At 40.1% G+C, this 16,818-nt stretch overlaps 1 protein-coding gene across 1 annotated transcript in view; it reads right to left on the bottom strand.

Annotated features, from left to right (window-relative positions):
* olfm3a (olfactomedin 3a) overlaps positions 1–1,636 on the bottom strand; it is a 33,071-nt gene extending 31,435 nt beyond the window's left edge. The window contains exon 1 of the mRNA XM_085417754.1: positions 1,407–1,636. Within this exon, the coding sequence (XP_085273880.1) occupies positions 1,407–1,526 (120 nt within the window). The 5' untranslated portion in view covers positions 1,527–1,636. The remainder of the gene's footprint in view (positions 1–1,406) is intronic.
* Between the last annotated feature and the right edge of the window lie 15,182 nt (positions 1,637–16,818).

The following is a 16,818-nucleotide window of genomic DNA, read 5'->3' as shown; positions in this document are numbered from 1 at the left end:
TGATAGTCAGAGGAAACCACAACTGCCTTTGCAGAAAAAACATCTAAAATATAGAGAGAATACCAACGAGCAGATTTACAGAGTTCACTAGTGATGAAATAATGAAAACATATGCAGTATATAGCAGGGATGAGCTAATCAACTGATTAACTTATAAAGTATACAGATAAAAGTTAGAGATGAAGAACAGAGGAATCATGAAATCATGTGAAGGAGAAAAATGAGGCAGTATTTTGAGGACGTATATGCAGGAGACACTGTCATCTTGATGACATAAAGAATGAACTCATTAAAAAAACTGCCACCTATTCATTTTCTGTCTGTGCGCTAATTGATTAATCACCTAATTGTTCCAAGACTAGTAAAGGATCAAGGAACTCACCCCTATGAATAAAGCATAGAGTGTTCTTATTGCGCTTTTGGAAACTGCATACAAATGTTGGATGAAGTCGATTTTCTGGTTTTCCAGTTGGGAAGAACCACAGTTTCAGCACCACAGAGTGGACAGCTCCACAGAAAACCTTGAGCTCGATAAACTGAGCTTCAGACTTGAATTTTTGAGCAAAAAAACTACACTTGAAATTCTACTTTCCTCCAATTTTCTGAAGGTTAAACGCAAAGACAAACCAACAAATCCTGACAGAAACAGCGTCACTGACAAAAGAGCGAGACGCTCCTTTGTGGAGGATTTTGCTGCTGAAGTATTCACCATATAGGGCACGGATGGTGGCTTAGGGCTGAAGCTTCACATCTATTAGACAGGAAACAGCCCATAGCTTACGGTGAAATGCTGTGCACCTTCTCTCACAACTGCATTACAACCTGTTCAGCTTTCAAACGAAATGACATCCACAAGTGGCCAAGATGGGTGACGAACCAAAATGTATTATTCACAAAAGAATGATTTCCTTTTATTTTCATAAAGAAATTGAACAAATTAACTACGTGGCCGTTTTTTGGCTTATTGGGAAAACAGACCCAGGTGAATTTAAAAAAAGAAAGAAAAGAACGCACGGTGTATTTGGTAATAAGCCATACGCATTTTCTACTAACTAGCACTGCATTTAGAAAAAATGTGGGACGGCTTCAGTTTACATTTTAGAGAATGGCTCCAGGCATTATATTTATTCAAAGTTTTCATGGAAATAAGGGCAGCTATGCGCACCAAACCCAAACCGACGTGCTGTACTTCCTGCACATTCGTGAACCTCATTAAATCCCGTTAAAGCACTGCGACTTTAGAGTGAAGTTGGGCATACCATCGTAGAACAAACTGTGGCATCTATCAGTGCGAGGGTTACTGTGGAGAAACTACAGGTTGTGCATCCTCACCCCTTAGCAGGCTAGTGCGCGGAAAACGACATCCTCGCTCTGTAACGGAACAAGTGTCAAAAAATCAAACTCACCATAGAGGGATACAATCCGAAGATGGTGAGGGAAAGGACCGGGTACAGGACGCTCAACAGGACCCGCATGCTGACGGGCTCCGGCCAGCCACTTTTCTCCAAGATACAGTCCTTTATCATGGAGCTCCTGTCCTTTTGTTCACCTCACGCGTTTTTCTTTCTTTTTTTATTGCTGTGGAACCGCAGAGAGAGCGCTCCGACCGCGGCACTGCAACCACGCGTTCAGCGACATCACACACAGCGCTCCGACTGAGGGCAGTGCCGAGGAAAAAAAAGTTTTGAGACAGGGGGAAATATTCAAATATTTCAGTTCCAGCAAGCTGCAGGGGAGGCGCTCCAACCATGTGACTGCACTTCTATCTATCTGCCTGTGCTGAATGCCTTGTGAAAAGCGACCACATTTTTCATTTACACAACCTTCACGCAGATAATGTCTTAAATGGCTAATGAGGCCATTGTGGGACAGGGGGCTTCAGGTGTGACATCATTATCCGAATGCTGAAGAGGTAATGGTTTATCAGTTTAGTAATGATGGGGGAATGATTGTTCAGTAGGAAATATATATGGAAATGCAGTTGTGGTGCACAGCGCACTTGTTGAAAGGAAAAACGCGAAATTAAATAAAAATAAAAAGCTGAGGAAAGCAGTGCAGATGCACGACTGAACTGATGAGACAGAGAGAGAAGCTTTAACAGTAAATGGAGAAATCTGTCCATGTTGAATATCTAAATATTTCAGATACAGTGCACTGAATCTGTACACATGTGGTTCAGCTAGAGATCTGTGGATATAGTGGATGGAGGATTATGAGTGAAAAAGAAAGTTTTTACTGGACTCCGTGAAGTCCTGTGAGAATCTAAGTACACCCCATGATTTAGAATCACTCATAGCAACAACAGCTTTAAGTAATCATTGTCTATATCATCATTGTGGGGGAATTTTGGTCCACTGTTCTTTACAACATTATTGAGCATTGGGACATTGCAGCACCTCAGTTCTCCTTTGCAGCCATTTTTGTGTAGATACTGTGCTTGGAATCATTTTCCTGTAGCATGACCCAATTTGGGCTAAGCTTTAGCTGTTGGACAGATGGCTTCACATTTGACACTAGAATACTTTGACATAAAAAGAAGTTTCTGGTCAACTCAATGGCTGCAGAGTACCTGGGTCCTGCAGCTGCAAAAACACACCCAAATGATCAACCCTTTACCTGGTGTGTGGCACTTGGTGCTGGGTGTTTGTGTAATATGTAATTATGGTGCTATGCATTACGGCTAAACATCTCTGCTTTGGTCTGGTCTGTCCAAAGGTCATTCTTTTGTGGGTTGTTCAGATGTAACTTTGCAAACCTACAATCCTCTTGTTAGAAAGAAGAACCTTTCACATGGAAACCCTCCTAAGCAAGCCATTCAGTCTTTTTCTAATATTTTTGTCATGATCTTTAATGTTTAACATGCTAACTGATGCCTGTAGCATCTGAGCTGTAGCTCTTGAATTTAGAACACTACACGGTCTGACTTTGGGCTAGAATTGCTGGCATGTCCACTCCTGGGAACATTGTGGTGTTGTTTTAACACACTCCATGCTCCAGACCAACGAACAAAAGGTGCTCACACTTGCTGATGATCAAATAATCAAATGCATTTAATTAACAGAACCTGGTTGCAACTTGATGCGACTTTTAATTACTATGGAAAGAGCAAGGGTGCATTTACTTTTTCACAATAATGCATAAAACTCCTGTGAAAACTTTCTTTTTCACATAACTGTATGTTCAAATAACAAATTCCCACTTTACTTGTCATGGTCCTGGGTCGTTGACCCAGCGTTTTGCGTTTTTTCTGATCTGTATTAGTTAGGGTTAACCTGAAGTTTGGTGTATTGTCAGCCCTACCTGTGTCTGTCCTTGGTGCTCTGTTCATGTCCCCGTGTTGTGTTGTACATCAGTCTGTTTCCTGTTTTATTTTGAAGGCTCGTGTTCTGGATTTCCTGTTCTGTTCTGAAGGTCTGTGTCTGTTGTTATTGTGTTCAGCTTGTCTCCTCCGGTCCCCAGGTGTATTAGGTTCAGCTGTTCTTCCCTCCTGTGTGTGATTACCTGATTACCTTGTGTGTGTGTATATTTAGTGGGTGTCGGTCTGTGTTCGTTGTCGGCTCGTCTGCGTTCATCCATGTATCACTGCGTTCCTCCGTGTAGCTCTGCATTCTATGGTGTTTCGTTCCTGTCTCTGCGTCTCTCTGCCCCGCACCCCTTTTGTATGGTCTCAGGTTTGTCTTTAGTTTCTCCCAGTTTAGGTTTGTAATTGCTCATGTTGAGTTGCCTGTTTTTGCCACCACCACCACCTTGTAAATAAACATCACTCTGTCATCAGTTCGCTGCATCTTGGGTCCTCCTTTTCCTCCACACCACACGGCTCCCTCCGCCAGCCGTGACATTACTAGAAAAGTAAAATGGGAGATTTACTAGAAAATAGCTCTTGAGCAAGAGCGATTTCAATGAGAAAATACCCATTTAATTTGACTTGAAACAGTGTTTTAAGAGAAACAGTTTTTTTTTTGAGAAAAAAAGAAAAAAAAAAGAAAGAGAAACAGTTTTTTGAAACACTCATTTTACCTAACATCAGAGAATTTGTTTATGAGTACTAACCAGTATCACCAGTATGTCTCCATACTGGTTACCTAAATGCCATCAGGACAAATAATAATGCAAATTATTTTTATATATAAAGAGAAGCTTAGTATTGGTCCATACTGTCTACTTCTGTTCTTTTGGTTCAGGTATCATACTTGAGAGCTGGGACTCACACACTTAAAATATATGTATAAAAAATCATGCTGGAATAGATATGTATTGTGTTGGCTGTAAGACTGTGGCTCAGACTTTGCTAAAAGAGTATATCTACTTGATGCAAAATAGCTTTTCCGGCCTAAGAAGGTGTTTTTCTCCCACCTCATGCATTTATATGATATACTAAACTTTAGGGGAGGAAATAGCAGATGCAAAACAGGCTTTGTAATAATAAAAAGCCATCATTGAGAATAGACTGTGGTTCCTTACATTTTCTTGAGAAGATGAGGGCCTCTGTTTCTTTATGACTCTTATTTAAAACCTGGGCTGAGAGATTTTTATTTACAAAGTTGGTTACTGCACAGCTCTGTGGTTACATTCATATAGTTTCACGAATATATCATGTCTGAGATATTCATAACTGAAGCAGCAGTAGGGAGATGAGATGCTGGTGCAGGGTACAGTGATGAGAGGAAAGCAGCAATATAATGCCATGCTGGCAGTGGTAGTCAGCAGGGCTGTTGATGATCTGGTCATCTGGTTTGTGACACTGTGTTGGGGGTTCTCGTTGAGTTCTGTCAGTCTCAGTCTATCCAGACTGCTTCTCTCGCTCTTCACTGTCTTACACTGATCTATGTTTCTAGACAACAAGCCGGTTGTTACGAGCATCCTTTATTCTTCAGGATGTTTGAAAGCTTTTGAGCTCTGTTCTCAAATTTCTAAATTTCTTATTTTTTTATTGAAGCAGCTACACACACTCACTTTCTACGTTTGCAGCTCCCCACGTTAAGATAAATATTTCAAAAAGCAAAGCACTAAAAATGAAAAGTTCATCCTTGCTATTTTATGAATTGGAGATCATGGTGAGAATGCTGAAGCATACTTTGAAGCAAACTAAAAGCATAAATCAGTAAAATGTTCTTCACAGGGTCATCAGTTCGATGCTTTAATACATTTGTACTTGAACTTGTACAAACTTTAACCTTTAAATAAGGAGGATTATGGCTAATGTACATGCACATGATGATTAAAATAAGGTTATTTTGATTCAGCTGCAACACAGATCAAACAGACATGCAATTCAACCTTATCTTTCTTAGACCGATCTTAATACGTATTTCGTGGATGGATTTCCATGAAATCTTGCACAAACATTCATGGTCCACATGTGATGAATGCTAAATACTTTAGTGATAGCCTGGCTTTTGCTTTGGTTTAACCTTCACGTCCATGTTATCTTTAGATTAGACAAAGTATTACAGACTTCTGGGCATTGTAACGGTGGTGCAGTGGTTAGCACTTTGACCTCATAGCAATGAGCTTCCAGTTTCAATTGTCCTCTCTGTGTGTAGTCAGCATTTTCTACCTGTTTCTAGTTGTTTATATGGGTTTCCTCCTACAGTCCAAAGACACGGAAAGGGTAAACAGTGACTCCTGTTAGGTAATGGATGAGAGGTGGATAAAGTCCTAGTGTATAGCGTCTAGACTTGTGATCTAAAACAATTTGAATAGAGAGTAAGACTAGAAAAGCATTACATTGCATTCACACAGAATTTGCATATTGCCTCTAGAAAAATTGTAATAACTTCAGCCATGTATAATTATTAGCAGCATCACAGTTTTATGGCATAAAAATGGCATTCACATCACTATGTAATTAGAGGTAATTGACTCCTCTTGGTGTGCTAACACTCGAAAGTGGGATGATAAATATAATGGGATATAATCTTATAGCTATCTATATAAATTAGAGATGATGTAACATAAGCATGCTGACATGCTCGCTTTGAGCATCAAAGAGCCGCCAGGATGAAAGCACAATAGAAAAAGTGACATACAGTAAAGACAAAGTGTCACCAGTGACACTGTTGCCACTGTGCAATGATGCGCAGTGTTACACTGTGTAAACACAGGGACTTATGATTGGTTGATGCCTCAACATTATTTCTGTGCTAGAAATGTTGATCCCAGCCAACTTTGATTGGTCACCTTTCCTCTTCATCCGTACAAGGTCAGTCAATCCTTAAAAAATTAACTTAAATCTCCAGTTTCTCCTACTCAGAATGCAGTTCAGTAGATGCTGGTGTAGCTGATGAAATGTTTAATTCTGAAATTCATTCAAATAAGCCACATCCAATATCGTGTTATTATTATTCATGCTGCTACAAATTACGGGGTAGCTAAGTAGAATTGTGCAGAGGATTATGGCTAATGTACATGATGATTAAAATAAGGTCATTTTGATTCATTTGCTACACAGATCAAACAGACATGCAATTCAACCTTATCTTTCTTTCACCCATCTTAATATGTATTTACATATATAGAAGGAGGTCTATAAAAAGAAGAAAACATTCTTCATTCACTTCCCAAGCTCTAAGCCTTAAAAAAGTTATTATTGTTATTTTCACCTGGAAAAAACACCCCCAGATTTAGTCAACAGTAACATTCAAGCAAAATCTTGAGCTCTCTGAATAAGACACACTTTAGTTTCCTTATCCTCATGCCAAAGTGAGATTTCAAAAATACCAGAAAAAATAGTTTTACTTCTGAATTATATTATTAAACGTGCTTAAAAGACAAGACAAAACAAAAAATCTAATTTTAAGCTGTAAATATTACATTTTTATACTCTGAGGCAGTGTCATTAAAATTAAACTCTAGTTTTCAGAAGTTTTACCTGAAAGAAAGAAAGAAAGAAAAACCTTTATAAAACACACTGAGCAGACAAAAGCAACAGGACAACTTAAACAGATAGCACCCAAAAAAGGTAAAAAGGCAATAAAGCATTGAGATCTCCAGGGGAATATAGTAATTTGAGGGTAGTTTGAAGGTAGTTCAAAGAAGTGAGAAGTCCATACTAACTGAAACCACCTTCATCAAGTGCAAACATCGGGAATATGAAAGGTTAAATATTAATTGACTCTTTATAAAGCTTTTAAAACAAAACAGTTAGGACACACCATAGGTGGACACTAAGCTTGTGTCTGGTTCACTCGTGATGCCCCCAAATGCTCTTAGAATAAATGTGTAAAACCTTTACCATGAACAAGTCTGGATCATGTTTTCCCCACCAAACCAATTAGATTACACCAGGTGAGATCAGATTAGCATTGTGCTTTGTGGCCTTTGCTTATTCACCCCCTCATATTTTACTTCTAATTCCTTAGAGTTCCTTAAAGGATGTTTTTCAGCAGTCTGCTGTTCCCGGTGGTTTGCTGTATTCAGACTGCAGCACAGTGTTTCTTCAGTAGCAGACAGAAATGTTGGTCATAGTTTTACAGCAATGGGGAGTGAAGCAGTTTTCTCTACACCACCATAAACACTGCTTACCAATGAGCCCCACAAAGACTTTCTCAGCCCTTCTTTTTTAAATGAAGAAACACTGACAGTGAAAGGAAAAGCAGCTTGCATCCGTGTTTGCATCTTAATTAAATGCGACCTCTAGTTTTTTTTTCCTGGGACAATTAAAGGAATTAAATCTGTAGTTGAACAGAAAAGAAATACCAGAAGTGATGCGATGCCTGTTCCCACCAGTATAATGGAGTCTTAATGGAGCAAGAACAGAGCCGGTTCAGACGGTTAAGTTCGAGTAATTAAAATTAAACAGACCTGCTACTGCTCGGAGAGCAATGGGCTTATTTCTATATTCTTTAAGAAGATTGTGTTTGGGAACTCCAGGCTCTGCTGTTTGTCATGTGCAAAGCTGTTAACACACATCTATGTACAATGCTTTTGCGTCATTCATTGCTCCATCTCTGAATAGTGCTATTTGTTTTGCTAATTCAAAGCTTCCATCCGATCGCTGTTTTTTACACCTTGAAACAGCTCAGTCTCACACTCTCTTTGCTTCTCATCTCCCTGTGGTCTTCAGTTCTATTTTGGACTTATCAAAGGTCATCAGCAAAACACAGAAGTACAGACGTCCATAATGTATCAGCCGTTTAGCTGGTGTATGAGACACCAATAGTGTTATTTCACATTAGCTGAAATGTTTGCACATATGTCTGTGTGCTTACCAGATGTAAGCTGAGGTTAAAGGTTAATGCATCACTGAGGGATAAATGTTTGTGTGTGAATGCGTGTGTGTGTGTGTGTATGTTCATCTACATTAGTTTTCTTTGTAGGGCATCTAATAAGTAGTCTGGGGAGCTGGCCAGTCAGAGTCTCAGTAAACAAGATTTACCAGCAGCCACAGTGGGTTTTTTTGTTTTGTTTTCCCAGTGGTTTTGTTCAGAAGGGGACTCTTGAGCTTTAGCTCAGCATGGAAGGGCCGACTTTTAAAGATAGTTAAGCCGTGGATGATAAGAACACACCAAGTCCAAAGGAAGTGTGAGTACTTCACATGGACACATCTTAGTATGGGCACGTTTTCACTCCAGCATGGACTGTTTTTTCTGAGGTACTAGGTATCTGTAAAGCCTCCAGATATTTGAAGTAGCAGCATGGCTGTTAGATAAACACTGATGTCGACGGTGTTTTTAACTGTTTAGTACTTACCTTGTTCAAGCTGAAGCTGCCAGTCTCACTTCCAAAAATCAGACACTCCAAAGCAGGGCACAGCGGTATGATCGGGGCATGTAAAGTATATAATGGTACACAGACAATAAGAGCCGCAGTTTTATAGATCCTTTGTGTCTGATATTTCATGGCACCAGATCTCTACTGCAGTGAAAGAATTGTGAAAGATATGTTTGAGATAGGTTCGTTACTCATCAAGGCAAGTTTCATTACAGTTTATACAAAAAGTTTGAAAAAAGCACCAAAAGCGATGTGTGGATTCCATATGAACATGACTAATAATTGAAATAAGTAACTTTAATCCACTGATAACATAAAGCTCATGGTGAAGCCAAAGGAAAGGTCAGCAGAGCAGTAAAGGCTGTAGGATTCATCACCTGTGAACCTGTGAATGTGTTTTCAAGAAATCAATGAGTGGTTGTTAAACTGAGTCACCCATGAGAGATGAAGCATACCACGAAGCATGATGTGCTGCTTCATGCAAAGGAGTTATAGAGTTCTACTGTGCAATGCAACATTTTAACTTGTTGTCATCATAGTGGCAACAGTGACATAATATTTGAAAAAAAGTGCTTTGCATCCAATTTATACCATAAAAACAATGTGCCTCCATGGATTTCTCCAGTCTGGTTTAAAAGACGTAGACAGCCTGTCCATGACAAGTGTCTGTCAGAAAAAAGTGTTTGTTCACATTAATGAAAAATAAAAATGTTTCGAGATATCTCATAGAGCTATAGGTAGACTTGTAGTCAAGACCGCCTAATCCGAGACCAAGACAAGACCAAGACCAGAGGGTATCGAGACCAAGACAAGACCAAGACCAAGTCGAGACGAGACCGAGACCAAGACCGAGACCAAGACCGGTCTCGAGACATCCAACTCTATCTATAGGGGTCTTGTGTTCTTTTAGTGAAAGGTAACACAAGAGCAGCACTTGTGCAAATCAGGGGGACATCTGAGTCACCAGGGGGCACTCTGTTTTACACTTTAGTTTTAGTTTTACACTTGAATTGCTGAAGTTCTTTTCTGTAACATGATTGATGTCACACAAGCATAAACACTGTAAGCTGATTAAAGGTGTTTATCTCCAATCAGAGGAAATAAGGAATAAACTGATTTTCTTTAAATAACTTTCCACAATAAAGATGCTACTTAAGTGTGTGTACAGTTAATACTAATATATGTTAGATATATATGAAATATATCAAAACTAACACAGTTAACAGGCATAAAATAGCAGTTTTTCGCCAACAAGGTAATTCCTGAAGACCCATAACCTGAAAACTTGAGCCTGGATCTTGTAATTGTTGAAGCAATGTGGGATAATCTCGACAGAGAATAGAACAAAAGGCACAAAAGAGGTTCGGTTGTCCTTCTATGTTGGAGAGCTATTCCTGAAGACTACTTAAAGAGAGTACAAGAAAGCTTGCCTAGGAGAATCCAGGATGTGTTGAAGAAGAAAGTTGACTTTCAAGCTCATTATAAAACATGCAAACTCTATAAAAATATAAAGAAAATAGGTTAGCTCAAGACTTGCTCAGCACTGCATGTTTAGCATTTGGTGCTCTATACCCTATTTGAGAAAAGCATTAAAACTTACAATGCTTCTTACATCCTCTTCAGTTTGTCAAGACTCTCTTCTTTTCTTACCAGAAACATCACACAGGCAGACATTAGTGCACCATCCATAGCTCTGAAAGCTACAAAAAGTGAGTATGCATGTGAATTGTGTTTTTCATGCCAAAGCTTAATAGACCAATATCCTTTTTTCCCCCAAATTGTTCTTTTACTCCTTCCTCTATTTCCCCTTTCTTCTGTTCTCACCCTACCATTTTGCAGGAATTGCATTCCTTTTGCTGTGCTCATCTAAAAACCTTATATGCTATTGCTTTGCTATCCTTTTACTGTCATTCCCTCTGCTGTGCTATTCCTTTTTCATATGCTTGCTTCCTCTTTTCTGGCATTAGTTGCTCAGCAACATCAAGTGGTATTTGTTGGTACAGGAAAAAATAGTGAGGCAGAAACAGCAGTTCATTGTGAGGGGTCTTTTTTCATTTTGCAGAGCTGCAGGGTCCAAAAAGCAAATAACTTTGAGTGGAGTTATACCGAGGCTGTCTTTTAGCGATTAAACATTTTGCTAGTTATTATTTCAAAACTTAGAAAATGAAATAAATATTGAATTTATTTATTTGATGTGTACATTTAAGTATAACCTTTCTTCTGATGTGCAATGAGTGACAAGCACACTGTTAATACAGGAGTGCACATTACTACAGCACCAGTTTGTGGCAGTTATCCACCGTACAATACTGGGTTTTATGGGATGATGCCAAAACCACATTCTTGATGAGACAATAACTTTACCAGTGATCTGCCAATATATGTATACATATACAATGGATACAGTGAAGGCTGTGAATATGAGTATAGTATTAAAGTGGTGGATGAAGCCACTGTGACATCATACAAGGTTATTTTAAAGTCACAACTGCAGTTCCAGTGCGGAGCCCTGGTGGGCAATCCACTGTTCCAACACATATGTGAGAACAAACTGCAAATTCTTTATAGAGTTTATTAATTGCACACTGACAATATTCACTTGTAAATTCACCTCTGGGACTGTTGCAGTATTTTAACCACTAAAAACAGTGACATGCCTGCCAGATTTCCACTTTGGCGATGTTTATATATGCCACATCTTTTAAAGTCTCTCCGGTTACTCTGTCATCAAAGTGTACAAAAGTATATGCAGTTATATGTATCAAATCAGGATGTGTCAGTAACGTGGATGAGGAATTTCTTCATTTTCAGGCCAAAGTTGCCAGTTAACTAGCTAATGTAAGTTAATAAACAGTTCAGCATTATCAGGATTAGTTCTCAGGACTAACATCAAAATTACTCAGAATTCTGGGGCAATAATGACAAATGAGAAGGTTATACAGGGAGTGCAGAATTATTAGGCAAGTTGTATTTTTGAGGAATAATTTTATTATTGAACAACAACCATGTTCTCAATGAACCCAAAAAACTCATTAATATCAAAGCTGAATGTTTTGGAAGTAGTTTTTAGTTTGTTTTTAGTTTTAGCTATTTTAGGGGGATATCTGTGTGTGCAGGTGACTATTACTGTGCATAATTATTAGGCAACTTAACAAAAAACAAATATATACCCATTTCAATTATTTATTTTTACCAGTGAAACCAATATAACATCTCCACATTCACAAATATACATTTCTGACATTCAAAAACAAAACAAAAACAAATCAGCGCCCAATATAGCCACCTTTCTTTGCAAGGACACTCAAAAGCCTGCCATCCATGGATTCTGTCAGTGTTTTGATCTGTTCACCATCAACATTGCGTGCAGCAGCAACCACAGCCTCCCAGACACTGTTCAGAGAGGTGTACTGTTTTCCCTCCTTGTAAATCTCACATTTGATGATGGACCACAGGCTCTCAATGGGGTTCAGATCAGGTGAACAAGGAGGCCATGTCATTAGTTTTTCTTCTTTTATACCCTTTCTTGCCAGCCACGCTGTGGAGTACTTGGACGCGTGTGATGGAGCATTGTCCTGCATGAAAATCATGTTTTTCTTGAAGGAGGCAGACTTCTTCCTGTACCACTGCTTGAAGAAGGTGTCTTCCAGAAACTGGCAGTAGGACTGGGAGTTGAGCTTGACTCCATCCTCAACCCGAAAAGGCCCCACAAGCTCATCTTTGATGATACCAGCCCAAACCAGTACTCCACCTCCACCTTGCTGGCGTCTGAGTCGGACTGGAGCTCTCTGCCCTTTACCAATCCAGCCACGGGCCCATCCATCTGGCCCATCAAGACTCACTGTCATTTCATCAGTCCATAAAACCTTAGAAAAATCAGTCTTGAGATATTTCTTGGCCCAGTCTTGACGTTTCAGCTTGTGTGTCTTGTTCAGTGGTGGTCGTCTTTCAGCCTTTCTTACCTTGGCCATGTCTCTGAGTATTGCACTCCTTGTGCTTTTGGGCACTCCAGTGATGTTGCAGCTCTGAAATATGGCCAAACTGGTGGCAAGTGGCATCTTGGCAGCTGCACGCTTGACTTTTCTCAGTTCATGGGCAGTTATTTTGCGCCTTGGTTTTTCCACATGCTTCTTGCGACCCTGTTGACTATTTTGAATGAAACGCTTGATTGTTCGATGATCACGCTTCAGAAGCTTTGCAATTTTGAGACTGCTGCATCCCTCTGCAAGATATCTCACTATTTTTGACTTTTCTGAGCCTGTCAAGTCCTTCTTTTGACCCATTTTGCCAAAGGAAAGGAAGTTGCCTAATAATTATGCACACCTGATATAGGGTGTTGATGTCATTAGACCACACCCCTTCTCATTACAGAGATGCACATCACCTAATATGCTTAATTGGTAGTAGGCTTTCGAGCCTATACAGCTTGGAGTAAGACAACATGCATGAAGAGGATGATGTGGACAAAATACTCATTTGCCTAATAATTCTGCACTCCCTGTATGACATGAACTTAGTCAAAACACGAATAAATGACATACTAACAGCCTTGGCTGTTATACTATGGAGGAGGGATTGTGGAATTTGGCCACAGCATTTGCATGACAGCATTAGCAGTGTGTTCACATTCAGAGGCTTACCCTATGTTTTCCTAGCTGTTGTGCAAAGACTGAGTGGTCAGTTGTTAGCATTTTGGCTAGACAGTCCTGATAAAAAAAGCTAGAAAGCACAAATAGGAGCTCATTTTGCCTTTCAGCTGTATTTTCCCTTAATTATGTGACATCATTTGAAAACAACAGTATGAAACTATTGTTTTATAGCAGCAAGAGGTGATGATACTTGGACAAGAGTGCAACGTCAGCCGAAAATGCTGCCTAGCTTGGATAGCAAGGTGTATCCTGTAGACTGTTCTGTCATACACTGTGCGTGCATACAGTCTTAAAAATAAATCCACTCCTGTAATCAAAATCAAATCAAAAACAGATGTGTGGCATTGCTATAGCTATGCTAGTCTTTTACTTGTTAATGCAGTTTGACTTTATTAACAAAACTTTCACTTTCATATGTCAGGCTGAAAAAAGTCCATTTGCAGAAATAACTGCTCAGTGAATAGCATTTAGCTGCAAAGCTAGGACTGTATTAGTGTACCTTATCACTGTGAGTCATTAATTTTGCTTCAGATGATGTCATTAATAGGAAATAGTTGTCATATTTTATTTATTATTTTTTTGAAAATCAAAAGCTCATTATTTTGCAGATTAATGTTAACCCACTATGTGAGAATAAAGTTTAAACATGTTTTATTTGACCTCTTCTCTGCTCTGATTAGCATTCTTGGCTTTATGAAAGGAAGTTTTGATAAATTCTCATGGTGAGAGATAAAATAGACTCATTGAAATGGTGTTTTCTATTCAAATGAAGCTCAAGAACCTTCAGTAACACACTGATCCTACTGCGCATAGCTAATTACAATGTATAGTGTGCCAATTAGCTTATACTTGGATAATTGGCTCTTGAATGCTGGAAGTTGAGTGGCCTCTTGAGTATGACTCCTCCTTTGTTTGAGCCAAATAAAGATCTCTTTATTACTCACGATAATAAAATAGGTTTTCGCTTGTTAGTCAGATTTGATATTTAAGACAGTTAAGATCAAACTTAAGAGTGTAATGCATTCTGCCCCTGTATCTGGTATTTACAAGATTATGCTAATTTCAGAATCAGAATCAGAATCAGAATCAGAATGGGTTTATTGCCAGATGTTGAGGTTTACAACATTAGGAATTTGCTGCGGTGCTTCAGTGCAAACAATAAGAATTAAAGTGCTATGTAGAAAGAAAGATATGTGCATGAGATATACATGAGATATATACATGAGAATAAGAATTAAGAGTGCTACGTAGAAGGATATATACATGAGTGCAGGTGGTGATCAGTGCCAGACATGAGATGATGCAGTGACACAGCGTAGGGTCATGTGTGAGTGGCGGGGACAGTCATGTGGTTATTGTTCATGTGTCCAACAGCAGAGGGGAAGAAACTGTTCTTGTGGCGAGAGGTTCTGGTGCGAATGGACCGGAGCCTCCTGCCTGAGGGGAGCAGGTCAAACAGACTGTGTCCAGGGTGAGAAGGGTCAGCTGAGATCCGGGCTGCACGCCGCAGTGTCCTGGAGGTGTACAGGTCCTGCAGAGATGGGAGTCTGCAGCCAATCACCTTCTCAGCAGAGCGCACAACACGCTGCAGTCTCTGTTTGTCCCTGATAGTGGCTCCAGCGTACCACACGGTGATGGAGGAGGTGAGGATGGACTCGATGATTGCAGTGTAGAATTGTATCATCATCCGTGTTGGCAGGTTGAATTTCTTCAGCTGCCTCAGGAAGTACATCCTCTGCTGGGCTTTCTTGATGACGGAGGTGATGGTGGGCTCCCACTTCAGGTCCTGGGTGATGGTGGTACCCAGGAAGCGGAATGAGTCCACAGAGGTGATGGGGGTGTCAGTCAGGATGATGGGGGGGAGTGGGGCTGTGTGCTTCCTGAAGTCCACAATAATCTCCACTGTCTTCTGGGCATTCAGCACCAGGTTGTTGTGGCTGCACCAGGACACCAGACGTTCAACCTCCCTCCTGTAGGCAGACTCATCCCCGTCAGAGATGAGCCCAATGACGGTGGTGTCATCTGCGAACTTGATTAGCTTGACAGACTGGTGGGTGGAGGTGCAGCAGTTGGTGTACAGGGAGAAGAGCAGAGGAGAAAGAACACAGCCCTGAGGGGAGCCGGTGCTGATGGTCCGGGAGTCCGAGACATTCTTCCCCAGCCTCACGTGCTGCTTCCTGTCCGTCAGGAAGTCAGTGATCCACCGGCAGATGGGATCAGGCACATTCATCTGGGAAAGCTTGCCTCGGAGATGGTCTGGAAGGATGGTGTTGAAGGCAGAGCTGAAGTCCACAAACAGGATCCTGGCGTAGGTTCCTGGGGAGTCCAGATGCTGCAGGATGAAGTGTAGGGCCATGTTGATGGCCATGAGCTTCCGAAATACAAGCAGTATATTAAATGCCCGACCAGAGAGGAGAGGACATTGGACCACTGCTACAGCACGATCAGCGGGGCCTATTTAGCCAAAGGATTAGTTCGATTAGCTGAAAACCAATTTTTATTAGGGAATATATATTTCTCCATTATACTTAAAGCTAATTTACCAATAGCTGTGCATTTAGGGTAAGAAATGCAGGATTCTCTGTCTGGATTTCCCACAGATGCTGAGGTTAAAGGTTACTATGTACGCATTTGACATTATAGAAAGGTATACTGTGTGGTACTTATAGAGTAGTAATGCACAATAAAATTAGAGTAAGCACTTTGCTCATTATGACACAGACAGTAAGTTATTCAGTTTTGCTGTGTCTCTCATTTCTTTATTGATTTATTCAAACATGCACAAACAAAAATGTAAATGCAGCATATAGGGAAAAAACCAAGTCATCTTTATTCTTCAACACAGCCTGAACTCTCTTAGTCAAGCTTTCTTGTATTTCTTTAAGCAGTCTTCAGGAATAGTTTTTCCCAGCTTCTTCAAATACATCCAGAGATTTGCTTTGGATGTTGACTGCCTTTGGTTCGGTTCTCTGTCGAGGTAATCAACACTTCTTTGATAATGTTGAGGTGCGGGGTCTGGGGATGTCAGTCCATGCCTGTTACTGATCCATATTGTGTTTTTCTAACCAGGTGTGATTTTACTGCATTGGCAGTGTGTTTGGGATAATTGACATACAGAAAAAGACGTTCCAGATAACACTGCATGCTGGACTAAAATCTGACCACACTTTTTTATGCATTCCCAGTCCATTTTGACAAAATCCCCAACACCACCACTGTGTCTCACAGGCACCTATAAACACTCATTGCTTTACCTCTGTCCTGACCTCCTCAGTTCCCACATATTTGATGCTACAGATAAATCTACAGCAAAAATCGTTAATTCGATGGAATCTTTTAATCTGACTCAGCAAGCAGCAGGCCACACTCATAACAAGGAACATGTTTTAGAGCATGTTTTTCTCTGGGCCTGAACACGGACTATTTTTATATCTGAACACACATGTATTCTTTTTAA

The sequence above is a fragment of the Rhamphochromis longiceps genome, linkage group LG9 (assembly GCF_057381845.1).
Source record: "Rhamphochromis longiceps isolate RC_006_pf linkage group LG9, R_longiceps_female_GT1.1, whole genome shotgun sequence".
Classification (NCBI taxonomy): domain Eukaryota; kingdom Metazoa; phylum Chordata; class Actinopteri; order Cichliformes; family Cichlidae; genus Rhamphochromis; species Rhamphochromis longiceps.
This window is presented reverse-complemented; position numbering and strand designations above follow the sequence as displayed.